Source organism: Sminthopsis crassicaudata, chromosome 3, assembly GCF_048593235.1.
Source record: "Sminthopsis crassicaudata isolate SCR6 chromosome 3, ASM4859323v1, whole genome shotgun sequence".
NCBI classification, from domain to species: Eukaryota; Metazoa; Chordata; class Mammalia; order Dasyuromorphia; family Dasyuridae; genus Sminthopsis; species Sminthopsis crassicaudata.
The window spans coordinates 603827766-603850293 of NC_133619.1; the positions used below are offsets into that span (position 1 = coordinate 603827766).

Consider the following 22528-nt stretch of genomic DNA (forward strand, 5'->3'; position numbering starts at 1 on the left):
ACAGTGGATAAAGCAGTCTGTGGAGTTAGGAAGACGATTCAAAGCCTGCACAGATGATCATTTGATAAGTCTGAATCTCAGTTTCCTTATCTGTAAAATAAAGGGAGCTGTACTGGATGGCTTCTTGGCTCTGGTTCTAGGAAGCAACCAACTCTCAGAGACAGTTTCCCCATCTGTGAAGAGCAGTGGTCAGATTAAGTTGTATTTAGGATAGCTTTTGCTCTCATTCTTAAGGTACTATCCTCAGGGGTTCATCAGTGAGACCCAAGAGAGAAAGTTTGTGTGTAAAACACTTTGCATACATTATAAAGGTCTATAAATGGCAGTTATGAATGGAAACTCTGACCAAGGTAAGACATACGGCATTCTCAGCATCCAGGGGCCCTCGCGGCCCCTTCAATTTTTCTCTGGCTTCTCAATTTGCCTGGGAGTCAGAATGCCTGGATTGAATACCTTCCTGACGTCTGACTCAGTTCCTGTTTTAGGCACCTCCCTGTGCCTCCAGGCTTCCATTTACCAGTGAGGAGGCAGCAGGTCCAGGCCTGGCTATGTGGGGAGGTCTGGGAGGGCCTCTCCCAGCCCAGCTCCATGAGAGCACCCTGCTCGGGGCCTTGCGTCAGCAGAAACAGCCGCTTTCCCCATGCTGGTTCTCCTCCCCTGCTCAGAGCATCCCTTTTAGGAGGGCAGAACCCAAGCCTTCAGTGCCAATAAATATTAACTGATAATAACAGGCTTGGCTTTGGCACTCGGGCTGTTCTGAGGAAGGCAGGGAGCCACCGGATGCACCCTCTCAAAAATCAGCCCTGAGAGGGGATTTAGGTCAGAAGTCGGAAAGGGGCGCTTGCCTGGAAAGGCTGAACTGACATCTACGCTCCCATCTTCTCTGACGCCAGGTTATGTCATGGAGGTGACTCCGGCCTGTGAAGGACCTGCTTGTGACAAGTCTAAACAGGCTCCACCAACCCGGAAAGACTCTCAGCAGGATCCTGGGGAAAGATGGGGATCTGTTTTTGGAGGAATTTGGAGAGGCTCATCACCATTGAGACATGGCAGAGACTCCAGCACACGACCTTTTCTGGCCAGAGCCACTCCTGACAGTCGATGCATGGCAGTCCAAAGAGTGGCTATGGAACTTTATATACGCACATGGAGTTCTGTAAAAGTCGCCAAGGGCTTTCCTTGCTATATACGTACATATATATGTACCCAGCCCTGTTCAAAGTCACCAAGGACTTCCTCTGACACACACACATTTGTACGCAGCCCTGTCAGTTATCAAGGCCTTCCCCAAAGCCCGGAGTGGTGTCACCTTGTAATCCGGAGACTCTATAGAGTCACACTCTGCCTCCAAAGCTCAGGCGCACGTCATGTAAATGGGGTTAACAGAGTTTAAGTCAGAGGGTTCCCGTGAGGCTCAGCTGAGGTCATTGGAGCTGCCCGGGCCAGCTGGGACAATGGAGAGAGCCTGGGCCTGGACTTGGGCCGACCCAAGTTCTTTTGGCTCCCCATGGTTCATCTGCCTTTCGGGATCAGCTCCTTGTCCCCCAGGCTGGCAGACTCAGCAGTGCCCTGGGCATCCAGGCCCAAGCTCAGGCCAGCCATTCCCAGGGCACTGAGATGAGCAGCGTGAGCCCCTGGAAAAGGAGTTAGCTGAGTCTGACGCTCTGCCATCAGTCACCCTGCATGTTAGTTGACAAGAGCTGGGATTCCAACCTGGGAGAGGCAGCCTGGTTGGGGCTCATCAGGCTGCTCTGGGTTCAAACCCTGCCTCTGGCTTGGGTAAGCCATGCGACATCTCAGGGTATCAGCTTTCTCATCTGAAAGGGAAGAGGTTGGACTCCATGAACTCCCAGATCCTTCCAGCTCTGGATGGAGAAGTTCTCCTGGCTGATGGCTTCTGACTCAGATGCGCTCTGACCTCACACTGTCTTTAGTTTCCTGTCTATAAAATGTGGACAACAGCCTTTGGACCACCACCCTCTTGGGGAGATCAAAAGGTGAGCCCTTTGTGACTTGGGCCCGCCACCCCACTGAGCCGTCCTCCAGGGGACTTCTCCCCCTCCCAACGGATGGCCTACAAGTAAAGGCTGCAGAAAACAGGTAGGAATGTACAGCAAGGAGAACAATCTTTATTTGGTTCAAAAAAAGGTCAAAGGCAAAGACAAGCAGCCCCAAGCCCTTCTTCCCGCCCACCCTCCCCAGTGCTGAGCCGGCCTGGAGAAGGCCTGATCCCGCAGCTCCCTCTAAGCTTGCCCTGTGGAGGCCCAGTCCTACTTCTCCCATGGGGACCAGAGAGCTAGGGACAAAGGGCACTGGTATCACCTGGAATCTCAAGGGGGTGGGGGGTTGGTGGCAGCGTGGGAATAGTTAGGCCACTGGTGCTTAGAACAGTCACCTAACCTGTTCAGCAGCGTCATCAGCACAAAAGACTCATAAGAAAACTTGTTCAACTAGACAACGTCTGTAAGGCAAGATTTCCAAAGGGCCCTGGCTCCTTACGAGTTTGGGAAACAGGCTAGGAGAGGGGATTGCTTACCGGTTTAGCAGCTGTTTTATGGCTTCTAACAATTTGGGAGAGGAAGGGTCCCAGCTCAGGGGCAGGGCGGGGGAGGGGACTGAGAGGACAAGTGCCCAACAGGTTCTTCTGGGGCTGGGTCTTTGTCCCCGAGAGGCGGGGGGACGGGTGGGACCCTTGCTGCGCAGACATACAGGAGGCAGAGAGCGGACCCTGGAGGCACAGACGGTGGCAGACTGGCCGAGACTTCAGGCAGGGGGGGATCCTGGACTCCCTGCCTGCTTGGGGCTTCTCCCAGAGAGGCAGAAGGCTGCAGTCCTCAAAAACTCCTTAAGATCCCTTGCACACTGGAATTCCCCCATCATTGGGACAGCAAGGAAGGAGAAGAGAGAGGTTAGAGGTAAAGGAGCTCAGGCAGGAACAGGAGGAGAAGGCCTGGGGGAGGTGAGCATTGACATGGGGGCGGGCCCCCTTCTGAATGGCCACCAAGGGATTGTGGAGGGCACAAAGAGCAAAGAATGAATCAAACCAAGCCAAAAGTACTGCAAGGGAGGAAGCGAAGATGGATGACCGAGACTGAGGGCCTTCACCCTCCCTGGAACTGGACTGAGGCTCCTGCGGGCTTCAGCCTTCTCTAGCTAGAGCCCAGGAAAACTTGGAGGAGGGGAGCCTACCCATCAGCCCCCTCTTCCCTCCTCTACCAGCTACCAGCCACCAGCACAACTAGGACCTGATTCCCAGGGAAAGGCAGGTCCTCCGCCCTGCTCACGCATCAGGAGTGATTCCAGGTGGGAGAGGCTGCCAACTTCCCCAGCCTAAGCCTGGTCCCTCGGGGGGCAGGGAGAGTTCCCCCATACCCAGTCCTCCTACAAAGCGCCTACTCACACACACATAACACACCACACCAGACAGATGAACGGTTTCTGTGAGGCATGCAATGATGGTGAGATGAGGGTGGGCGCCAACGGGAGGGAGGGAGGGATGCTCTTACCAGCTAACCCTTAGCAAGGAGGCCTGTTGGCTCCCCTCAGGCTGTGCAGGAGATGGCAAAGTCCTGACAGGTGTCTTCCTGGGAGGGGAGATACCGGAGAGCGCCAGTGTTACAAGGTGTCTGCCTGGCACTTCTCCCCGGGCATGGGGGTGGGGGGAACCCCTGCTCCAAAACTAGGACCTGTGGCCTTCCAAACTCCTGGGAGTGGAGGGACCAGATGAAGATGGTTCAGGAAAGGGCATCTCTGACCTCAGAGAGCTCGTGAGAGATGAAGGAGATGGAGAATATAGACAAACAGGATGCTTCCTGCCTGAGCCTAGAAGTCCCCGGTTCCATCACCACCTTGGGGGTTCCATCCCTTGGGCCTCTCTACTCTGGCCTAGGTGATCTTAACCTCGTCAGAAGCAGGTGAGACGACAGGCCTGAACCAGCTATGGCTCTGCCTAGAGATAACCCAAACCCTGGGTGGAAAAGCAGAGTCCCCGCCAGCTCCCTCCTTTTTTCAAAGGAAAAATAAAACCAACCAAAGCAAATCAACTCTTAAAAATAAAAATTTTATTACAGGCAGGAACAAAGAACACTGGCTCCAGTGAAAGGCAAATGGGCTTCCCCCTCCCCACAAGCCAACTACCCCTGCTCTCCTCAGCAGGACCAAGGACTGACACTTGGGTCCTCTGAGCCCTCTGGGAGGTCCCTGGAGGACTGCTACTTCTAGACGGACCAGCTCTCCGGCCCTTTGCCCCTCAGCCTGGAGGGAACCTTAATGGGAGTGTTCCAACCACTCAGCTCCTCTCAGTAGTGTCTGAGTATATCACAGTTAAGGGCCATGATGGCTGGCCCGAGGACCTGGGACAGTCCCAGGCTTCTCATCTGCTTCTAAGAGGGGCTAAGGCTTGAGGCATCTAGGAGAGAGGAGGAGTTAGGCTGAATTCTAGCCCAGGGGCTTGATCTCCCCTTGGCTAAGCCTAAACTCGATCCTTCCCTCCAGTGGCCCCTGTCCCCCAAGTCACAGACTGAGGGGCAATAGTCGGCGGAGTTGCCAACCGGCTCCAGCCTCAGATGCTCTTCCTTGCTGGGAGGGGACATGGGCTGCAGGAACTGCTCAAATCTCCTGATACTCCCATAACCCCACCCCAATACACTTTGGCCTGTCGGGGCAGATTTCAGGCCGGAAGCCCAGCTTGGGGAAGGGAGGGGGGCCCTGGCGTCACCCAGCCACCAGGCTTCTGACATCAAAGTCCATGGTTGGGAGGGGAGAGCGGGGGGTGAGAAGAGAGTGTGGGAGGACACCCAGAATGAGGACTTGGCCCCCCCTGGGAACTCCAAGTTGCCATTCACAACCAGCATACACACACACACACACACACACACACACACACACACACACACATACACACACTCACACACTCTGTTTCTCTCTCATTCTCGCTCCCCTGCCTGCTTCTGCTAAGGCTCAGAACCCCACAGGTGGGGCGGCAATAAAAAAAGCCAGAAACACAGGCCACGTGGGGGAGTGGGAGCCGGCCAACCTATCAGCCAGGCGGGTGCGAGTGAAAACATACACACACACTGAGCCAGACAGACACACTTACAACAAACCATAAGGTCCCTCGTAACAAAATCACAAAACCAGCCTGCCTCTTGCCAACACCACCCAGCACTAGAGAAACAACGGGGCTGAGAATTTTTTTCTTTTAAAAATTCTATGTAGAAAAGAGTTCTATAAAATTGTGCAAAATGCCCAGCAGCTTCAGTACGACCCATTTCAAGTATTGCCAGTGTGTGTCCGTGTGCATGCGCGGCTGTGTGTGATTCACCTGCACTAGGAGGTAGCACAGCCTGGAGGTCGGTCCTTGGACCAAGATTTGGGGGGATGAGGGAAGGGCTCTCGCTCCTCGGTCCAAGAAGCTCAAATAGGGTATCCTGCCTCCCTCCCCCTCCCATCACCCTGCCCACCCTCACTATTGGGTGGCTCTGGCTCCTTCCTGATAAAAGACACGCATAACCCCCAAATCCTGGGAAGTTCCCAGTCCCTAAGATCTGCTCTTCTACCCTCCAAGCCTTCAGGGCCCCCCAATCATCACTGTGATAAAGTCTGGGGCCCCCTCACACCCATGTCCGTCCATCTAGGGTTAGACCTCCTTGGTGCGGACATGGGAATAAAAGGCAAGAAACTGGTTCTCTAGGGCAAAGTGGGCACTCATCCACCCCCCCAACTATGACCAGGCGGAGGTTCTGCTGCCTCCCTGCTGAGAGCCAATGGGGAGTCTCTGGTCATTTTCACATGGCTCCTGGACTTAGGCAGAGGAAAAATCCCCTATAAGGGGTGAGGGGCAGCAACAGAAGAGTTCAGGAGCAGCCATTGGGTGGGGGGAGGCAATGCCGAAATAAAGAAGAGGAGGCTTGACTTGGGTGTTGGGGAGCTCTGCCTCAGTGGGACAGGGGCAGGTCCAGCAGGCATAGGGAGGCAGTGGGCGCAGGAAAGAGGGACTGGCAGGCTGGCAAGCACTCAGTTCCTCTAGGGGAGGCCTCCTACCATGCTGCCGTCTGGCTTGGCTCCACAGGTGGGGTCCTCATTCTTAGTGGGAGAGGGCAACTGGATGTCAGGTTGCACAAATCCCCTCCGGTCAATCAAGCTTCAAAGACACAAAAGTGAGAGACCACTGGGTCAAGAGCATCTGGCACCAAGCAGCCGTGCCTACCCTCCATGTGCATCTGTATGTGTGTGGGGGGGAAGTGAGGAGGCCCAGAAGGCCCAGGTCCACAAAGAAGGCCAGTTGAAATCACAGCTCCAGCCCATCCCCTTTCAGACCAGGAGGCCTTAGAATATATGCCCTTCTGCCCTGGCAGAATCTGGCTTGGAAGAGACTGCAGAGAACATTTAGTTCCAGCCCTACTGGAAGTGAGAATGTACAATATCCCCAAATGGTCCTCCAGCCTCTGTTTGAATATCAGCAGTGATGGGAAATCAGGAAGCACATGAATGGGGGGGAGGAGGTAATGAAGAGAGAAGGGCTATCCATCCATCCTTACCATCCCCCACTCTCAGTGGAGGAACAGCTACGGGCTAATACTTCCTGTCAGGGGAGTGCCATTAAACAGGTCCAGTCATTGTGGAGAGCACTTTGGAACTAGGCCCCAAGAAAGTAAACTCTGCATACCCTTTGACCCAGAAACACCGCTACTAGGGCTCTGCCTCAAAGTTATGGGCAAATAGAATAAATATTTCTAAGCAGCTCTTTCTGTGGCACCAGAGACCCCAAAACAGACTCGGGGCCGAAGGAGGGGACGCTCATGACCTGGGAATGGCTAAGCAGGCTGTGGTATATGATTGGGATGAAACATGACTATGATGAAGGGGGCAGTTTCTGAAAACCTGAGATTTCTGAACTGATGCAAAGTGAAGCGAGCAGTGTTAGAACACTGTATACAGTGACAGCAATATTGCAACGATGCTCAAGGTCAAAGATCTAGCAACGCTGATCAATGTATCGACCTGTCACAACTCCAAATAACTCGGGGTGAAGCATGTTGCCCCCTTCTGACTGATGGAGCCAAGGCACAGACTGAGACACGTTTCTAAAAACCATGGCCAATGAAGGGACTCGTCTTGCTCAACTCTACATGTTGGCAATATGCACTTTCTTCTTTCTTTCTCAACGGAGAAGAGGGGAAGATGAATTTTCATTGTGCAGGATATCATTGTCTTGGTATCCCTATAGCCCAGCCCAGTCCTTGGCACTTAATAAACACTTGTTGGCTGACAGGCCATGAAGACCCTGCTGGGGATTGTCCAGGTCCCTTGCAGAATTCTCTCCCTCCTAGGCAAGTTGTGGGGCCTTCTAATGCTCGTTCCTCTAAGCAAGGGAAGAGAAGGGAATGCAGAAACAAGAGCAGTGGAACTGAAATCAAAGCCCCCATAAATAGTCAGTGTGCTACAGGGAAGAGGACCCTGGCTCTAGAGTGAGGGGGCTGGATTAAAAACCTTCTCTGCCACTTAATCCTTGCATGACCTCGGCAAATCCCACAAAGTCTCCAGACCTCAGTTTCTGGACTTGATGTACTCTAAGGTTGTTCTACCTTTACGTTCTACTGCCTTTAGGGCATCACTTTTAGGTGATGGATAAAGTGGGAGCAGGCAGAGAATGGGCTTCTGCTTTCTGGACCTTCCATTCTGCAGGGAGGCCGAGAGACAGCAATGAGGCCACACAGCAGACAGGAAGTCCAGGGGAGAGGATGAGGTGACTAGAGGGGTAAGGACTCTAAGCTAGCAGAAGGATCAGTTACCACCTGGCCAAGCCAGCTTGACCACTCACACCCAATGCTACCCACCAGCTCCCTCTGGTGACGAGAGGGACCCTGGGTTAAGGCTGAGACAGGGAGGCCCCCCCACCCCACCCTTGCGGCCTCCAGGATACCAGCCCTTAGCCACCATATTCCCTCCCCCTGCCTCAAATCAATAGGCAGCCCTCAGCAATTCAGCTGGGTCTCCAAGTATGCCAGTATATGCCACTTTAACAACAGGCAAGCAAGCAAGGGGTCTTTCACTTCGGTAGCAAGTACCTTACATGGATCTAAGGAAGGACCACCAGGACCTGGGCAAGGAAGCCTCTCTGCCTTTGCCCCGCCCCTCACCTCTGGACGGGAGCCCTACTCCTTGTATGGTCTTAGTCTTGTCATTTCTCCATTCCTAAACCCCAATTCCCCTCTCTGAAAAGAGCATGTGGAGCAGGTGGCCTCCATAGCCCTCTCTGCTCCTCTGTCTTAGGGCACCTCAGGGGAAGGGGGCTGGATGAAGCCGCTCACCTCGGGGGCAGAGGCCCACAGAGCACAGCACAGCAGTTGGCAGCAACACTTTTATGGCTGTAGGGGTTGGTGGAAGCCTCCATATTTTTCTTATTGGACCACGAGCCTTTGATCTATAAGCAGAAGAAGCCAAGGTAAAGCCAAAGTGAGAGCCAACTCTAAGGGACCACGTGCATGTACAGAGGCAGGCGGGGGCCTGAGATGAAGCTGGTGTGAGGTCAGTGATGGGGTGAAGAGGAAGGAAACAGAAGCACAGTTGGGGACAGTTGCTCATGGCCCCAGAAGAGCCTTGCCACCCCGGCTACACCCTCCTGGACCCAGAGGCCCACCTCCTCCCTGTGCCCTGTGACCTCCCCCAGCCACTCATTTCTCAAGCCCTTAGCAGATTTCCTGTTGGGCTGTGGATACTCGAGAATGAGTCGGCATCTGAGTCCCCTCTTCCCCAGCAGAGGGGAAACCTCAGGAGGCACAGGGATTCCCACCTGACCTCTCATTAGCTTGTAGGCGCCAAGATACTCCATGCACCCAGGTCTTCATTTCTTTCTTTCTTGTTTTTTAAGCCAGTTGAGTTTAAGTGACTTCCCTATGCTCATATGGCTAGTAAGTGTCAAGTGTTTGAGGCCGGATTTGAACTCAGGTGCCCCTGACTCCCGGGCTTATGTACCATCCACTGTGCCACTGAGATGCCCCATTTCTTTCTTTGAGTCATGCCTTTGTCACCTGATCAATGGGCACCCACTTCCTTCCCAATTCTGCTACCACAAAAGTGCTCCTGAGACTGGCGCCTGTCTGTGTTGGACCTCCTCAGCACACAGCTTAGTGGAGATCCCTCTGGGGAATTCACCTTGGTCTGTAAATGGGAACAATCAAATCTGTCTTGCTTCCTTCATAGAACTGGCTATTTTCTACGACAAATGTGCTGCAGTCTCTTCATTTGCTGGGATGTCCCACCTTGAGAGGTGGCTTGGAGGAAAGCCTTAGAAACACTATCTTCATGACAGAATGAGGGTTATTTCATCTAGCTCAGGGTCCTTCACTATGCTAGCTGTCTCTGGACACTCCCCAACCAGCCAATAGCCTTCCCAAGATGTAATCCCCTGTGTTGTAGCCACTACTCTAACCTTGGCCCAGCCAAGCTGAGGGGTTGGAGGACCACTGCCCTCTTAAACCTCCTGTCATGGAGATGCTGGTAGCTTTTCTGGGTCTCACACCTTACTGCTGACTCACTTACCTCGTCATCTACTAAAACTCTGGCTCTTTCCTCCCTCCCCTACCATGTACATGTGAAACTGCTCTGTTGAACCTAAGGAGGGCACCGGACATTTATGTCTATTAAATTTTGCCCAATTTGATTCTGTCCAGTGTTCTAGGCCATCACGAGAGTGTAGAATACTGTCATCCATTTCTTCTTGGTTTAGGGACATGTGAAGACGGGCTAGGTCTGCCCTCGGTCCTTTATCCAAGTAAATATGGACATATTAGACAGCGTTCAAGTGATCCCACAGAGAGCTCCTTTCAAGCTGCTGTCTAACCACTCAGGACACTTCTTGGGTTCTGGCCATTAAACTCACTGAAAAATCTTGCCATCTTCCTCAAGAATCCCACACGAGATTTTCACAGGTCTTATAATTTGCAAACTCAATTTTCTTCCTTTTTGAAAACTGAGCCACTAGTCCTCCTCAGGCGCACAATGCTTCTCCTGTCTGCCACCATCTTTCAAAGATTCCTTATGGCTCAGCAATCCCACCTGCCTCTTCTTTCACAACCCCAGGATGCAGTACTTCATGTGGGCCTGAAGTCACCCCAAACTGCCAGACCCTGGATGAGCCTCAGTTTATCTGTAAGAGAGGCACTGTACGGCACACCTCATGGGGTCTTGGGGTGTGACGTTCTGTTGTCTCTAAATTGTGATCCTTCTCTGGGAGCAGATCCCTTGGGGAGCTTCTGGAGGCAGCCTTAGTTTTAGTTTCAGTTCAATAATCCCAAAATGCAGCCAGGAGTTAAAGTCCAGATCCTATATTGTGTCCTTCAAAGTCTTGAATCTTTTCCTGGGGTCCGGCTAGCTTTAATAGCCAAAATGTCTTTAATTGTCAAAATGTCTCCAGCCAGCTTCAGTCTCTAGCTCCCTCTGAATCCAAAGCTTCCAGCCAGCACGAAGGTAGATGTGGGAATAAAATCTTGACTCACCCCAGACTCCCAGAGAAGTGGGCTTTGATATCCTCCCAGAGAATGGGCTTGTGGGTACTCCCTGGGCTTGTGGGAACTCCTTAAAAGTATGCTCTCTTAAAGATGTGAAGTCTGATGTGTGAACCAATGAGTGACCTCCTTTAAAGGCGTAAACTCCTTTAAAGGTGAACTCAGTGTATAAGTACCTAACATTGGGGCACAACACATTTGTAAACCTTCCAGCACCATAAATGTGAGGTACTAAATACATCTGTGGTCTCAGGGATTCAGGAATTCTTCCACGACACTGACTGTAACCCATCCAGGCTTGGCTCTTCTGGCCAAGAACCTGTTGTTCATCATCAGGGTCCAAGCAAGGTGCTGGGGGCCTTCCTCCCAGTTATTGCTATAATGACAAAGGTCAGACAGCATGTGACAGAGACCCCTAGAGGAGCTTGAAGAATAGGATCAAAGATTTACAGCCCTCTCATTTTACAGATAAGGAAACTGAGGCTGAGGAAAGCGGGATGCCATGTGGGCTCTCTACCTCAGTCTGGTGCTCTGTCCACTCTGTCACTTCCCTAGGGAAGTCTGAGACTCTGAAGTCAAGGTCATCACTGAGCCCATTCCCCCCTCAGGGAGGCAGAGATTCAGACCTGGCTGTTCTCATGACAATGCTCTACAGATGACTGGTGCTGCCCTCCTGGGGTCACAGGCGCTCAGCCTCTGGGAGCTATGACACAGGGGTTTTCCCACTAAGATGGGGGCCAAAGGGGCAGGACCAAAGAAGTGCTGCTGGCCTCTATCTGGGCCAGTCTGCATCCGGCATGGGGCGCGGCCCCAGTGAACAGCGCAGAGGAGAGGCCCAGGGATAGTCCATAAGCACCAGCTGATGAGCTCCCAGGAAGCCGGCTGGCCCCGGGGCCCAGGACTAGGAGCAATGGCAATGGGCTGTGGCAGAGATGATTCAAGCCTGATGAGGCTGGCCCAAAGTGTTGCAGGCTGCCCTGGAGCTAATGAATTCCTGGTTATAGAAGGCCTTTGAGCAAAGCCTGGGTGCCCACTGGTTATCCACATTGTAAAAGAGATGCCTGTACAGGCCTAGGGGTCCGGATAGCCCCCTACGTTCCCTGCCAAACCCAAAGCAGGGCACAGAGGCTTTGCCGATACAATGGCCCTGTCCTTTCCCCGTGCACCCCACCTGGTACACAGAACGGACTCTGGCCATACTTACGTCTTCGTTGGTTGTTAGGTTGGAGGCGACGAGGTAAGTATGAAACCCTGAGAGGCCCAAGATGGACCAGATGGAGAAGAAGCAAATCACCAGCTCCAGGACAGTGCGGGAAAAAGGTCAAGGAAATCACATTTTTCAAGAGGAGCAGAGGGGACGAAGAGCTGGGGGATGTCCAGGTGGGCAGAGACACTCATCTCTGAGAAGGGGCACAAGTGTGGGACAGCAAACACAGGGTTAGACCTACATTTGCCACTTGGGAACTGGGTAATGGTCCCTCCATGGATCAGTTTCTTCATCTGTAAGATGGAGATAAACAGTGCTTCCTGACTTAGCTCCCAGGCAGACAGTAAAAGCTCCCCTGGGAAGAAACTTGGCCCACAGTCACTCTTAAAGACCAGGGTCTGGGGCTGTGAGAAGAGACTGCTTCAGAATGGCCACGTCTGAGACCCTAATCACAATCACAACTAGCCTGAGATGGCTGGGGCTTGGCCCCAGGGTACCTGGGAGCACTCTCCTTCCCTGGCTCCTGACAGGGAGCACATCCTTTCTGGACAGCCACACCAGGTGGCATGGGGCTAAGACTCAATGACTTACACACCTCTTGCTCTGAGGAACTTAGCTGCGAAGGATGCCGAGGGGATGGCAATTTTGATTCCTTCCTTCCAGCAACAGCTGTTGGCATGTCCCCGGATTTCTGCCTCTACTCCACTCCCCCAGACTCTACCTCAGCTGCTAACATTCTCCCTTGCAGCCCTGGGACTCAGATCTTCTCAGCCTCCCGCATCTTCCCACCCCTTACCTCCTTTCTCAGCAGGCAAAGCAATGTAATCACTCAAATCCCCCCTTCACCGTCTCTCCCTTTTCTGAGGCTCAGGCTCTGAAGGCTTGAAATGTGAAAAACTTTGGGGACAGAGTGTTCTAAGGTCCAGGGTACTCTAAGAGACCCACTTATTCATGTGCTGTGTCCTGAATCCTGGCTCTCTGCCACTTCTGTACCCCTGGGCAGCAGGGTAAGGCCTGATACATCTTGGGGACTTGGGAAATACAGCCTAAAGTCCCAGATGGTATCATCATCACTCTTGTAGTTATAGCAGTAATGATAATATTAATAATAGTTAGCATTTATATACTCAAAGGTTTGCAAAGTGCTTCACAAATATTATCTCATTTGATCCTCACAATAATCCTGAGAGGGAGGTGCTATTATCTTCCTCATTTTACAGAAAAGGAAACTGAGGCAGTAAGAAGGTATGGGGGGGGGGGAGGGAAGGGTTGTTTTTGTATTTGGTGACTTGCACAGTGTCCCCCAATTAGCTTGAGGTGGGATTTGACCTCAGACCTTCCTGACTCTGGGTCCAGTGCTCTGGCCGCTGGGCCATCCCCCAGACGCTATAGCAAAGCTGCAGGCAGACACCAGACAGATGGCATGCAGGGGGGCATAAGCTCCCAATGAATAGAGAGATCAGACCAGGGAAAAAACAGGTTCAAACAGGTTTCCCCCGAAGGATATCTCGCTGGTGTCTCCTTCAGAGTGTCAAGGAAGGTGCCTCCCTGAGAACCTAAGAGGAAAAAAAGGCAGAGGGTATGAATGCAGAGGGGCGGCAGCAGCCAGAGGGCCCCTGCCCTGCTTCCCCCCTCTACTTACGCAGAGTCAGGTGGGTGATGACACAGGCAAAGATGAAGGAGGTCAGGAAGGAGAGGGAGAGGATGAAGGCATAGAAGAAGCGGTAATTCCGTTTGCCTACACAGTTGCCCACCCAAGGACAGTGGTGATCGAACCGCTCTGCAAAGAGGTGAGAAAGATGAGGGTTATTGCCTGTCTCCCCTCCAAGCTGGCAGAGAAGGCTGGACCCCGCCTGGCTAAAGGGGGGTCCCTTCCTAGCCTTTTCCATTGCTCAACAGGACAGGGGGTGCTTCTGATAGAACCCCAGAATTTCAGAGTGAGAAGGGATGTCACCCATACCAAACTGCCCTGGGAACAGGAATTTTAGCATTCCCGGGGAGGCCTCCAGGGGTGAGGAGCTCTCCACATGTTAAAGCAGCCCATTATTTCAGGACAGCTTTCAGTCTTAGAAGTTTTTCTGTATTTTCTGCCCTCCCCCCCACAAAGTTCCTAATTCTGTCCTCTGCTGGATACAGACAGAACAAGTGGAATCCCTCTTTATGTGGTAACTCTCCACATCAAGTGCCTGGTACATGGTAAGGGCTATACAACCCTCAGGCCCCCAGCACTGCCCCACCAGAGCCCAGAGGTGGGCCCAGAGCCGTTAGAGTAACAGTTGCTAAACAATGATCCTAGAAGGACACCACAGGCTGGGGGCAGGAGCTGAGCTCACCCCGTGAGTGTCACACCCAATCTGGTGTGGAAAGTTCCCAGTAGGATGGTAGATCAAGGCCCAGAGCAAGCCTCGCCCCAGAGACTGCGGCCTGTGGGCAGGGTGGGGAAGGCCTGATTCACAGACATGAATGACACCCACTGATTCACCCACACAGCGGGTGACTAGCGGGGTGTTCCCAAGAGGCTCTTTCTCTGAACCCCTACTTTGCTGACAGTGCTTAGCCAGCAAAATGAGCTCATGATTCAGGTTCCCCACACGGTCATCAGGGCTCACTTAGATCTTCTCCCTCAGCCTTCCCTTAGGTGAGCCCATACACTGGGCTCTGCCCAAGGACCTGTCGTGGCTGGCAAGTAGGAAGGAAGCACTTGCTTCTTATTCACAGGAAAGAACCCTGGGAACTCGTGCCTCCCCCCCTCCCCCAGTCTAATGACCCTCAGCCTCCTCCTCAGCATCCCAGTGCTAAGCTCTTCCTAGATTCTGGGGAGGACATTCACAACCGGTTTTCACTGCCCCACCCAAGGCCCAGACCAGATAGTGTCTTTCTAGTTTACCCCCTCCCTCAGGCTGGGAGACAGGGACCAGCCCTTTCTTAGGGGTTACCCTAAGGCCACTCCAAGGCAACTTTCCCTCCTCCAACCTACCTTCACTCTTCTTCTGGGGCGCCCACTTTCCTCAACTCCATTTGGCCCCTAAGCCAGAGTACAATCCAAACCTATCTGAGGGTAGTGCAGAGGACTAGATTCTGACTGGAATCCCATCTATACTATTCTTCAGACTGGCCTTGGGAGCCTCAGTTTTCTTATCTGTACAGGGCTTCTCAAAAGTCTAACCCTTTTACTGAGGCTTTTGGGGCACCTTATATATTGAGAGGAGGGAAATGGATGGCATGGACAGTCCCTCCTAGCTCTAAATTCTGTGATGTTTGTAAAATATGGCCGTCTCTCCAGCTCCATTTTCCAAATGGAGATCCAGAGTTTGAAGAAGTTGAGGAGAACTTAAGAGATTTCACTTCCAGATTCTGTGACAGGGAACAGGAGAGACAAGATGGGAGAAGGACTTGAGTTGACACAAAAGAAGTTGTGAAGGTGATCTTAGGAGCGCCATGATTGGGAAGGTCAAGAATCAAATCTGGGGAGAAGGAATTTTGGCAAACTTGAAAAGAAATGGAGGGAGAAAAGGATGCCAGAAGAAGGAAGAGGAGGACTGGGAAGGAAGGATGAACAGGAGCCATAGAAGGCAAGGGTCCAAAGGAAGACTGAAGAGGAGGGTTAAAAACAAAAGGTAAGAGACAGACAAGTGTGGAGAGCTTGGTAAGAGAAGGAAAGGAAGCTAGAGGTGGCTGCCAAGGTGCTAGGCAGAGGAGGTGACAAACTGTGACAACAACCTTCCAGGGCAGCTACTAAAGAGAATCATGGGGCTGGGGATCTCACTCCCACCAAGGATGCACTGACTTGCACAGAATATGTGATGTTCGTATTCCTGAAAACACTAAATGACCGTTACTCACTACCAAAGTACTGATTGTTCTCTTTCCTAGCAGAGAAGGTAAAAGAGGCTAAAGAATGCCTTTCCTCTCTGACATTTATTGAGGAAAGTCAAGCATTCCTTTAAAAAAAAAAAACACCAGCAGAAACATTTGAAAGTGATAACAGACAAGAAAGAGGACCCTGTGCAGGGAGGCGGGAGACAACAGGAGGAAGGCCCCGCAACAAGAAACAATGGGAAGCTCTTCCTGAATGACGTGGGTCCTTGGAGCTGTGAAGAAGGGTGAGAGGAAGAGGTGGAGGGCTCTAAAGGGCTGCTTCCTCACAGGCTGACCACAACAGGATGCATGCTGACTTTCTCAGAAGAGGCAGACAGGATGCCCACTATCCACTTGGTCTGGTTCTTGCGGGTGCCACAGATGCAGCCAGAAGTTTGCTCCAAGAAGCACAGGGCCTTAAGTCAGCATTCTCACTGATGCTAGGCAAAAGTTTCAGAAGGCAGCAGCAGATTTGGGATGGGAATAGTTGTTTGAGAAGATTTGGAGTTCTGTACTATGGCTCAAAATCAAACAAGGTCAGGCCCTCCAGCATGGATAGAGAATACCTCCCAGAGGTTGGGCAGAATGGAACTGAGGGCAGTCTTTCAGATGTAGACAAAGGATTTGAAATTGAGGAAAAGGCAGGGGTCAGGGTGGAGAGAAAAACCTCCCTCTATATGATCACCAAGCTAAAAACAGAGTGTAGCTACAGAGTAGGAAAAACAGCAGAAATTCAGAGGAGACAAAATATAAGAAAAGAACCAGCAAGAAAACTTCTTGCTCAGAAAGCTGAGTAACAAAATGAACTTGAAAATGAAGTTGGGAAACAAAATGAACTGGAAAATGAAGCTGGGATATGGCTTTGGAAGGACACAACTGATTCCAGTTAAATGGGGGAGGCAACAAGAATAGGGAAGAAATAACCTTGTATCTTAAGATTACCTCCTGTGAGGCAATTCAGGAACTGCAAAGGGGAAGCCTTTGGGTGAACATCAAAAGATGCAGGGAGGAACAACATCGCTACCCAAGCACCCCTCTCCAGACTGCCTGGCCAGAGGAGAGAGATGAGAAGGGGAGAAAATCCCTCAGCAGCCAGGCCCTCAACCATGAGAGGGGAGTGATGGAGGGACCTTAACTAGCCACCTGTCCGCAGCATTTCCTATCAAAAGCAGAGTACTCAATTGCTTCCTGGCTTGTTTTTAAGGGTTGAGAAAACAACTAGGAAAAAGTTCTACTCCAGATCTGATTCTCACTAACATGAAGACCTGATCACTTCCTTTGTCCTTCCATGAAGGACAAACACTTAGCAGCAAGAATGTCTGTTAATTACTATAAATTAGTAGTGAGGATCAAATGAGAGTATTTGTAAAGTTCTTAGTACCATGTCTGGCAAACAGTAGGTGCCATATAAATGTCAGCTAGTACTAGTATTACAGGAACCATAAAAGCCAGCATCTCATTAACCTCTCATTTTAAGATTGAGCCTTTGCCATGTTATCTTATTCCTAGCAACTCTGGGAAGTAGGTGCTGTTTTATTCTCACTTTGCATTTGGAAAACTGAGGCAGACAGAGGTGACATGAATCACCCAGGACTTCCTGACTCCATGCTGCACCCACTGAACTCCAGCCTTGAGGAAAATGTTCCCCCACCCCCTCTCCCCAGTAGGTCTTTAGCTTTTTTAGCTTATTTCCCTTCAAAGCCAAAGAATCTGAAGTATAAAGGGGAGAGGATTTTCTGGTTTTCTTGACTCCACACTCATCTCAGCATCTTTTATCAAGTCCACTCGTGCTCAGGTTTATTCTATCCCCTTTCTGATGAGGCTCAGATGAGGCCCACTGAGGCAGTTAGGTGGTGCAGTGGATAGAGACCCGAGTTCAAATCTGCCCTCAAATGTGTATTAACTGTGTGATCCTGGGCAAGTCATCATATCTCTGTCTGTCTCAGATCCAGCTGTAAAATGGGGATAACAGCAACCCCTATCTCATAGGGTTGTTGTGAGGATCAGATGAGAAAAGCTTAAAAAAAAGTACTTCTAACACAGTGCCTGGCACAATAGGTGCTTTATCATTGCTTATTCTCTTCCTTTTCCAATCTCTTCCCCAGATGATGAGAGAGAAATAATAGCTCTAGAATTTTCCAGCTCCAGAATACAGAATTTAGGCAAGGGATGAGACAGGAAATTCTCTTGGCCTGAGGCTAATGCTCATGGAAGGGCAGTAAGAGTTGAGGTGTTTCACTGGAACATCAATTTGGGGCACAACAGCAGCATCCCATGCCTGCCATGGCTGAAATGTTTTGAGTTCAAACTGATAAGGGAGGAGGCTCTCAAAGAATCATCCATTGAGTAAAGCTAAAACTGGTAAAAGCTTCCACTTATTAAATCTTTTCATGTGCAAATTAAAAGGTCAAGTGGAAAGAAAAGCAGATTGAGAGTCAGGAGATATTGACTGCCATCCTGCCTGTATCAGTGGCTAAGCATGTGATCTCAAGCAAAATTCTTCCCTTTGCTGGGCTCAAGTCTCCCCCTATGCAAAATGAAGGAGCTGCAGGACTGATTCAGAGGCAGGAGTCCTGGCTTCAAGTCCTAGTTCTTCCATCTCCTGCGCATAAGGTCACGGACAAGTAAATTCCACTCTAGACCTAGGTCTCCTCACTTAGAGGGCGGTGGGAATTGGATCAAATGACCAGAGGTTGCTTCCAACTTCAAATCTAGTAACTTGCTTGTGGAGGGGAAATGACGGGAAACGTGGGAGAAGGGGATCTCTTTGCCCAGGCCTTTGTAGAGGAAGCCCACATTTGGAAGAGCAGGAACAAAGAAAAGGCAGGTGGTCCTTTCATTTGGAGCTCTGTAAGGGGAAGAGTCCAGAACGTGTGGGGAACTCAAGAATGAAATCTGAAAACCCAAAGGGAAACCACTCTGATCAGAAGGAAAAAGGGGAGACGTCGAAGGAGACTCCCTTGGATGCAGAGAGACACACAAGCAGACAGATGCACAAATGCTCACTGGCCTCAATGTTAACAGGGCAGGTGCAGAAGGCAGAGGGACGAATCTTCAGTGGAGAACACAGGACCCATTAAAATGGTACCAAGTGCTAACATACAAGATGCACTGAGACTAACAAAGAAAGAAAAAATCCACAAAAAGGGTGTTGTTAGGTCTGTTGGAGAAAAAGAAGATTTGAAGAAATGAGAAGCTGGGGTCCCAGGGCGCATGAGATCATGACTTTTAACTCTGGTTTTGTTTGTTTCCTCTGCCAAGGAGAATGACATTTAGTCTGAAAATAATGGAACAAATATGATTAATAGGGAACTGATGAGAATAGGTAATAGGATTGAACCTGACATCCATAAATGGAATTCCTGTAAGAGAAAACACCCTTTATTGATGCAGGTAGACGTCTTCTCTGCAAATTAATGTTAAGAATATTAACTATGTATAGAAGAATTGCACATGCTTAACATAAATTGGATTACTTGCTGTCTAGGAAAAGGAGGTGTGGGGGGGATTTAGAACACAAGGTTTTGCAATGGTGAATGTTGAAAACTATCTTTACATATATTTTGGAAATAAAAAGCTATTAAATTTTTTTTAAAAAAGAGTACTGACCATGTAAATGTAACTGAGAAAAAATATTTTTAAAAACAAAAAAATTTTGTTGCCCAGCTCCCCTTGCAGATCTTCGATGAAAGGCTGGATCAATGTTGCCCAGAGCAATGAGGAGTAGGGTGATCTGGCCATGGCTTACCCGGCCAGTAGAGAGATGCCAAGTCTTCCTAATTTTGAGGTTTTCTCTCTATTGTGCCTTCCAGACTGCCTCTCCTAGTACCCAAGATGAAGGAGGAGAAGATAGTAAGAGAGCAGCAGCTGTCCTAGATGCAGTCCTGTGAACCAGCTCTGAAAAGAGCTGCTAGATGTGACTATGGAGGCAGCATCAGTGACTGTCAAATGTCATGGAGGAAAATGGGAAAGGTAGCATAGGACTGGAAAAGGTCAAAAGTTGGACTGGTTTCCTCTAAAAGCGAAAGAAAATGGAGTTGGCAAATCAGAAGCCAGTGAGCTTAATACACATTCTCAATGACATTCTGGAAGATTTTTTTTCTTTTCTTTTCTTCTTTTTTTTTTTTAGGTGTCAATTTTCTTTCTTTTTTCTTAATTGAAGTTTTTTTATTTTCAAAATATATGCAAGGATAATTTTTTTCAACATTGGCCCTTGAAAAACCTTGTGTTCTAATTTTTCCCTCCTTTATCCCCACCCTCTTCTCTAGATGGCATGTAATCTAATATATGTTAAACATGGTAAAATATATGTATATATATATTAAATCCAATATAGGCATACGAATTCATACAATTATCTTGCTACGCAAGAAAAATCAGATCAAAAAGGGGAAAAAAATGAGAAAGAAAATAAAATTCAAGCAACCAAAAACAAAAGAAGTGAGAATGCTATGTTGTGGTTCATCCTCAGTTCCCACAGTCCTCTCTCTGGGTATAGCTGGCTCTCTTCATCACAAGATTACCTCATTATTGAAAAGAGTCATGTCTAAAAGATATTTTCAAAAGGACGGTTAGAAAACAGCAAGAAAAGGAAGCAATGATCATAAAGTGCCCGCATAACTTTAACAGCTCATGTCAGACTGTTTCTCCATTTTTGTCAGGTTATGAAATTGGTGTAGAAACAGTGTGGCCCTATGCATATCAGCCCAGACTGGTCAGGAAGACAAAGGTGGGTTAAAACCCTGACTCTGACATTAACTAAGGGACGAAGAATAAGTCACTAAATTTTCACGAATCTCGGATATCTCTTCCAGACTCCAAATTCTAGAAAGGATGCAATGTGAACTGCTTTAAGAAAATTCTAGAAAGGGGACCTTGCAGTCCCAGGAAACAGCAGGGTCCTGATGTAACCATTACAGTGGTGGTTCAGCACAATGCTGGAGGTATCATTTACCTAGATTTTAATGAAGTATTCAGCAGTCTCTCATGCTGTGCTCTGGGAAAAGATGGGAGTGAAGTAGACTACGTAGCAATTCATGATAATATCACTGAGTGATTAAAGGACCGATTAAGTAACTGGTTCACAGAAGAGTCCTTAACAGATTGATGTTCGTGTGGAAGGTCTTCAGTGGGGTGCCCTGGAGATCTGTGCTTGGCCCTGGGATAGCTAACATTTTTGTCAATGACTCAGGTGAAGATAATGATGGCATTTTTATCAAATACGCAGATGGCACAAAGTAAGCTGGACAGTTACCACTGGATGGCAGAGTCAAGATTTTACAACATTTGGACATCCCTGAGATGGGGCTAGAGCTCATGAGATGAAATTTAATAGGAATAAAAGCAAATTCTTATAATAAAATAAAAGAAGTTAAGCCCTACGGGATAGAAGGCAGAGCCAACCAATAATCTCTGAGATATAAGAAAGAATATTTAGGGGTTTTAATGCATGGAAAAACCCAATATGAGTCATCAGAAAGCAGTGATATGATAGCTAACACTCATGTAGCACTTACTTTCAGGCTGCAAGTGCTTTGTACATATTCTATTTCATTTAAGTGACCAAAGAAGTTAATGGAATCTTAGGATACACAGAGAAAAAGAGGGTGGGGAGAGAAAAGAAAGAGAGGAAGGAAGAGAGAAAGATGGGCAGTGTTCAGGTTCAGAAAGTGCCAGCCCTGCTCTGCTCATCTTCTGGATGCCATGTGCCATGCTTCAAGATCACTGATATGCTGGAGAGCAACAAAGGCAGCTCCTTGAACAAAAAAGATCTACAAGTCCATGTCATGTGAGCACCAGCTGAAGAAGCTGGAGGTGTTCAGTCTGGAGAAGACTAAGGGCTGGACCTCTGAACCTTGTCTGCGTTCCTTGTGCAGTCTGGAGCAATCTAAGGACTCTTCAAATAAAGGTTTTAAATGCATCAAATAGAACATAAGATTTCAGCAAAAGTCATTATATTGAATTAATCAAAATATTTTTAAAAGAGAGAGAGAGAGAGAGAGAGAGAGAGAGAGAGAGAGAAGAGAGAGAGAGAGAGAGAGAGAGAGAGAGAGAGAGAGAGAGAGAGAGAGAGAGAGAGAGAGAGAGAGAGAGAGAAGTTTATTACCCCCAAGTTAAGAATCTTTGACTTAATGGGAGGTGATAGCTAGCTTCATGGATCTGAAGAGCTGCCATATAGAAAAGGGATTAATTTGTTCTATTTGGCCCCAGGAATTAGAATGAGAGAAATGACGGCCAGAAGTTGCAAAGAGGCAAATCAAGGCTTGATTAAAGGGAAACTTCCTAACAATAGTGGCAGGCAGCGTGCTTCCTTTGGATGGACTTTTGTCAGATCTATGGTAGAAAGAATTCTTGTTTGAGAGGCCAGGAGAGATCCAGCTGTTAGTTATCCTGATCCTTTAATCTCCTGCCCTACTTCTCTCTGGCTCTCCTCTTCTCTCTCTGCTTCTGTCTCCCTCTTTCTGTCCGTCTTCCTCTCTCCTTCCCTCCCTCCCTTGTCTCTCCACTTTGACTTTCAGAAGGCCTGGTGACCCCCCCACCCAGAGCTCACTGTACTGATACCAAACTTAGTACAGAGGCCAAGTGCAGCTCAGAAGATCTGACAGTCAACTTTCACCTACAGCTGGGATTGTAGCCATGTGCCACCAGGCCCAAGTCAACCCTTCATTTTTACAGAGAAGTCATACAATATCTAGTGACATGATCTGAGAAAGGCCGCTTGCCTTCCCCAGCCCCTTCTCTGGGTAGTGCAGTGGCAAGAGCTCTGAATGCCCACGCAGTCCCTAGTTTCCCCTCCGCCAAAGGAAGGAGCTGGGTGGGGCGATCTCTAGTCCTTTCCAGCTCTCTGATTCTGTTTTATGGTACTCAGGTATTGAGCTGGGTCACCAGGAGAATGCGGGCATGGGTAACAGTGAGGACAGGAAGGTGCTAATTGTGACCACAGAGAATCTGAACT

The 22528-nt window shown here is 49.5% G+C and overlaps 1 protein-coding gene across 3 annotated transcripts in view; it reads right to left on the minus strand.

Annotated features, from left to right (window-relative positions):
• Window positions 1-2199: 2199 nt before the first annotated feature.
• ZDHHC18 (zDHHC palmitoyltransferase 18) overlaps window positions 2200-22528 on the minus strand; it is a 35888-nt gene continuing 15559 nt past the window's right edge. The window contains exons 4-10 of one of the 3 annotated variants that reach the window (XM_074305697.1): window positions 13358-13495; window positions 13223-13271; window positions 11713-11815; window positions 8313-8425; window positions 6043-6142; window positions 3507-3584; window positions 2200-2862 (exon numbers count right to left, since the gene is read on the minus strand). In XM_074305697.1, coding sequence (XP_074161798.1) covers window positions 3543-3584; window positions 6043-6142; window positions 8313-8425; window positions 11713-11815; window positions 13223-13271; window positions 13358-13495 — 545 coding nt within the window. In that variant the 3' untranslated portion in view covers window positions 2200-2862; window positions 3507-3542. Of the gene's footprint in view, window positions 2863-3506; window positions 3585-4042; window positions 6143-8312; window positions 8426-11712; window positions 11816-13222; window positions 13272-13357; window positions 13496-22528 lie in introns of those variants that run through there. The other 2 variants (XM_074305696.1, XM_074305698.1) reach the window with 2 other exon arrangements.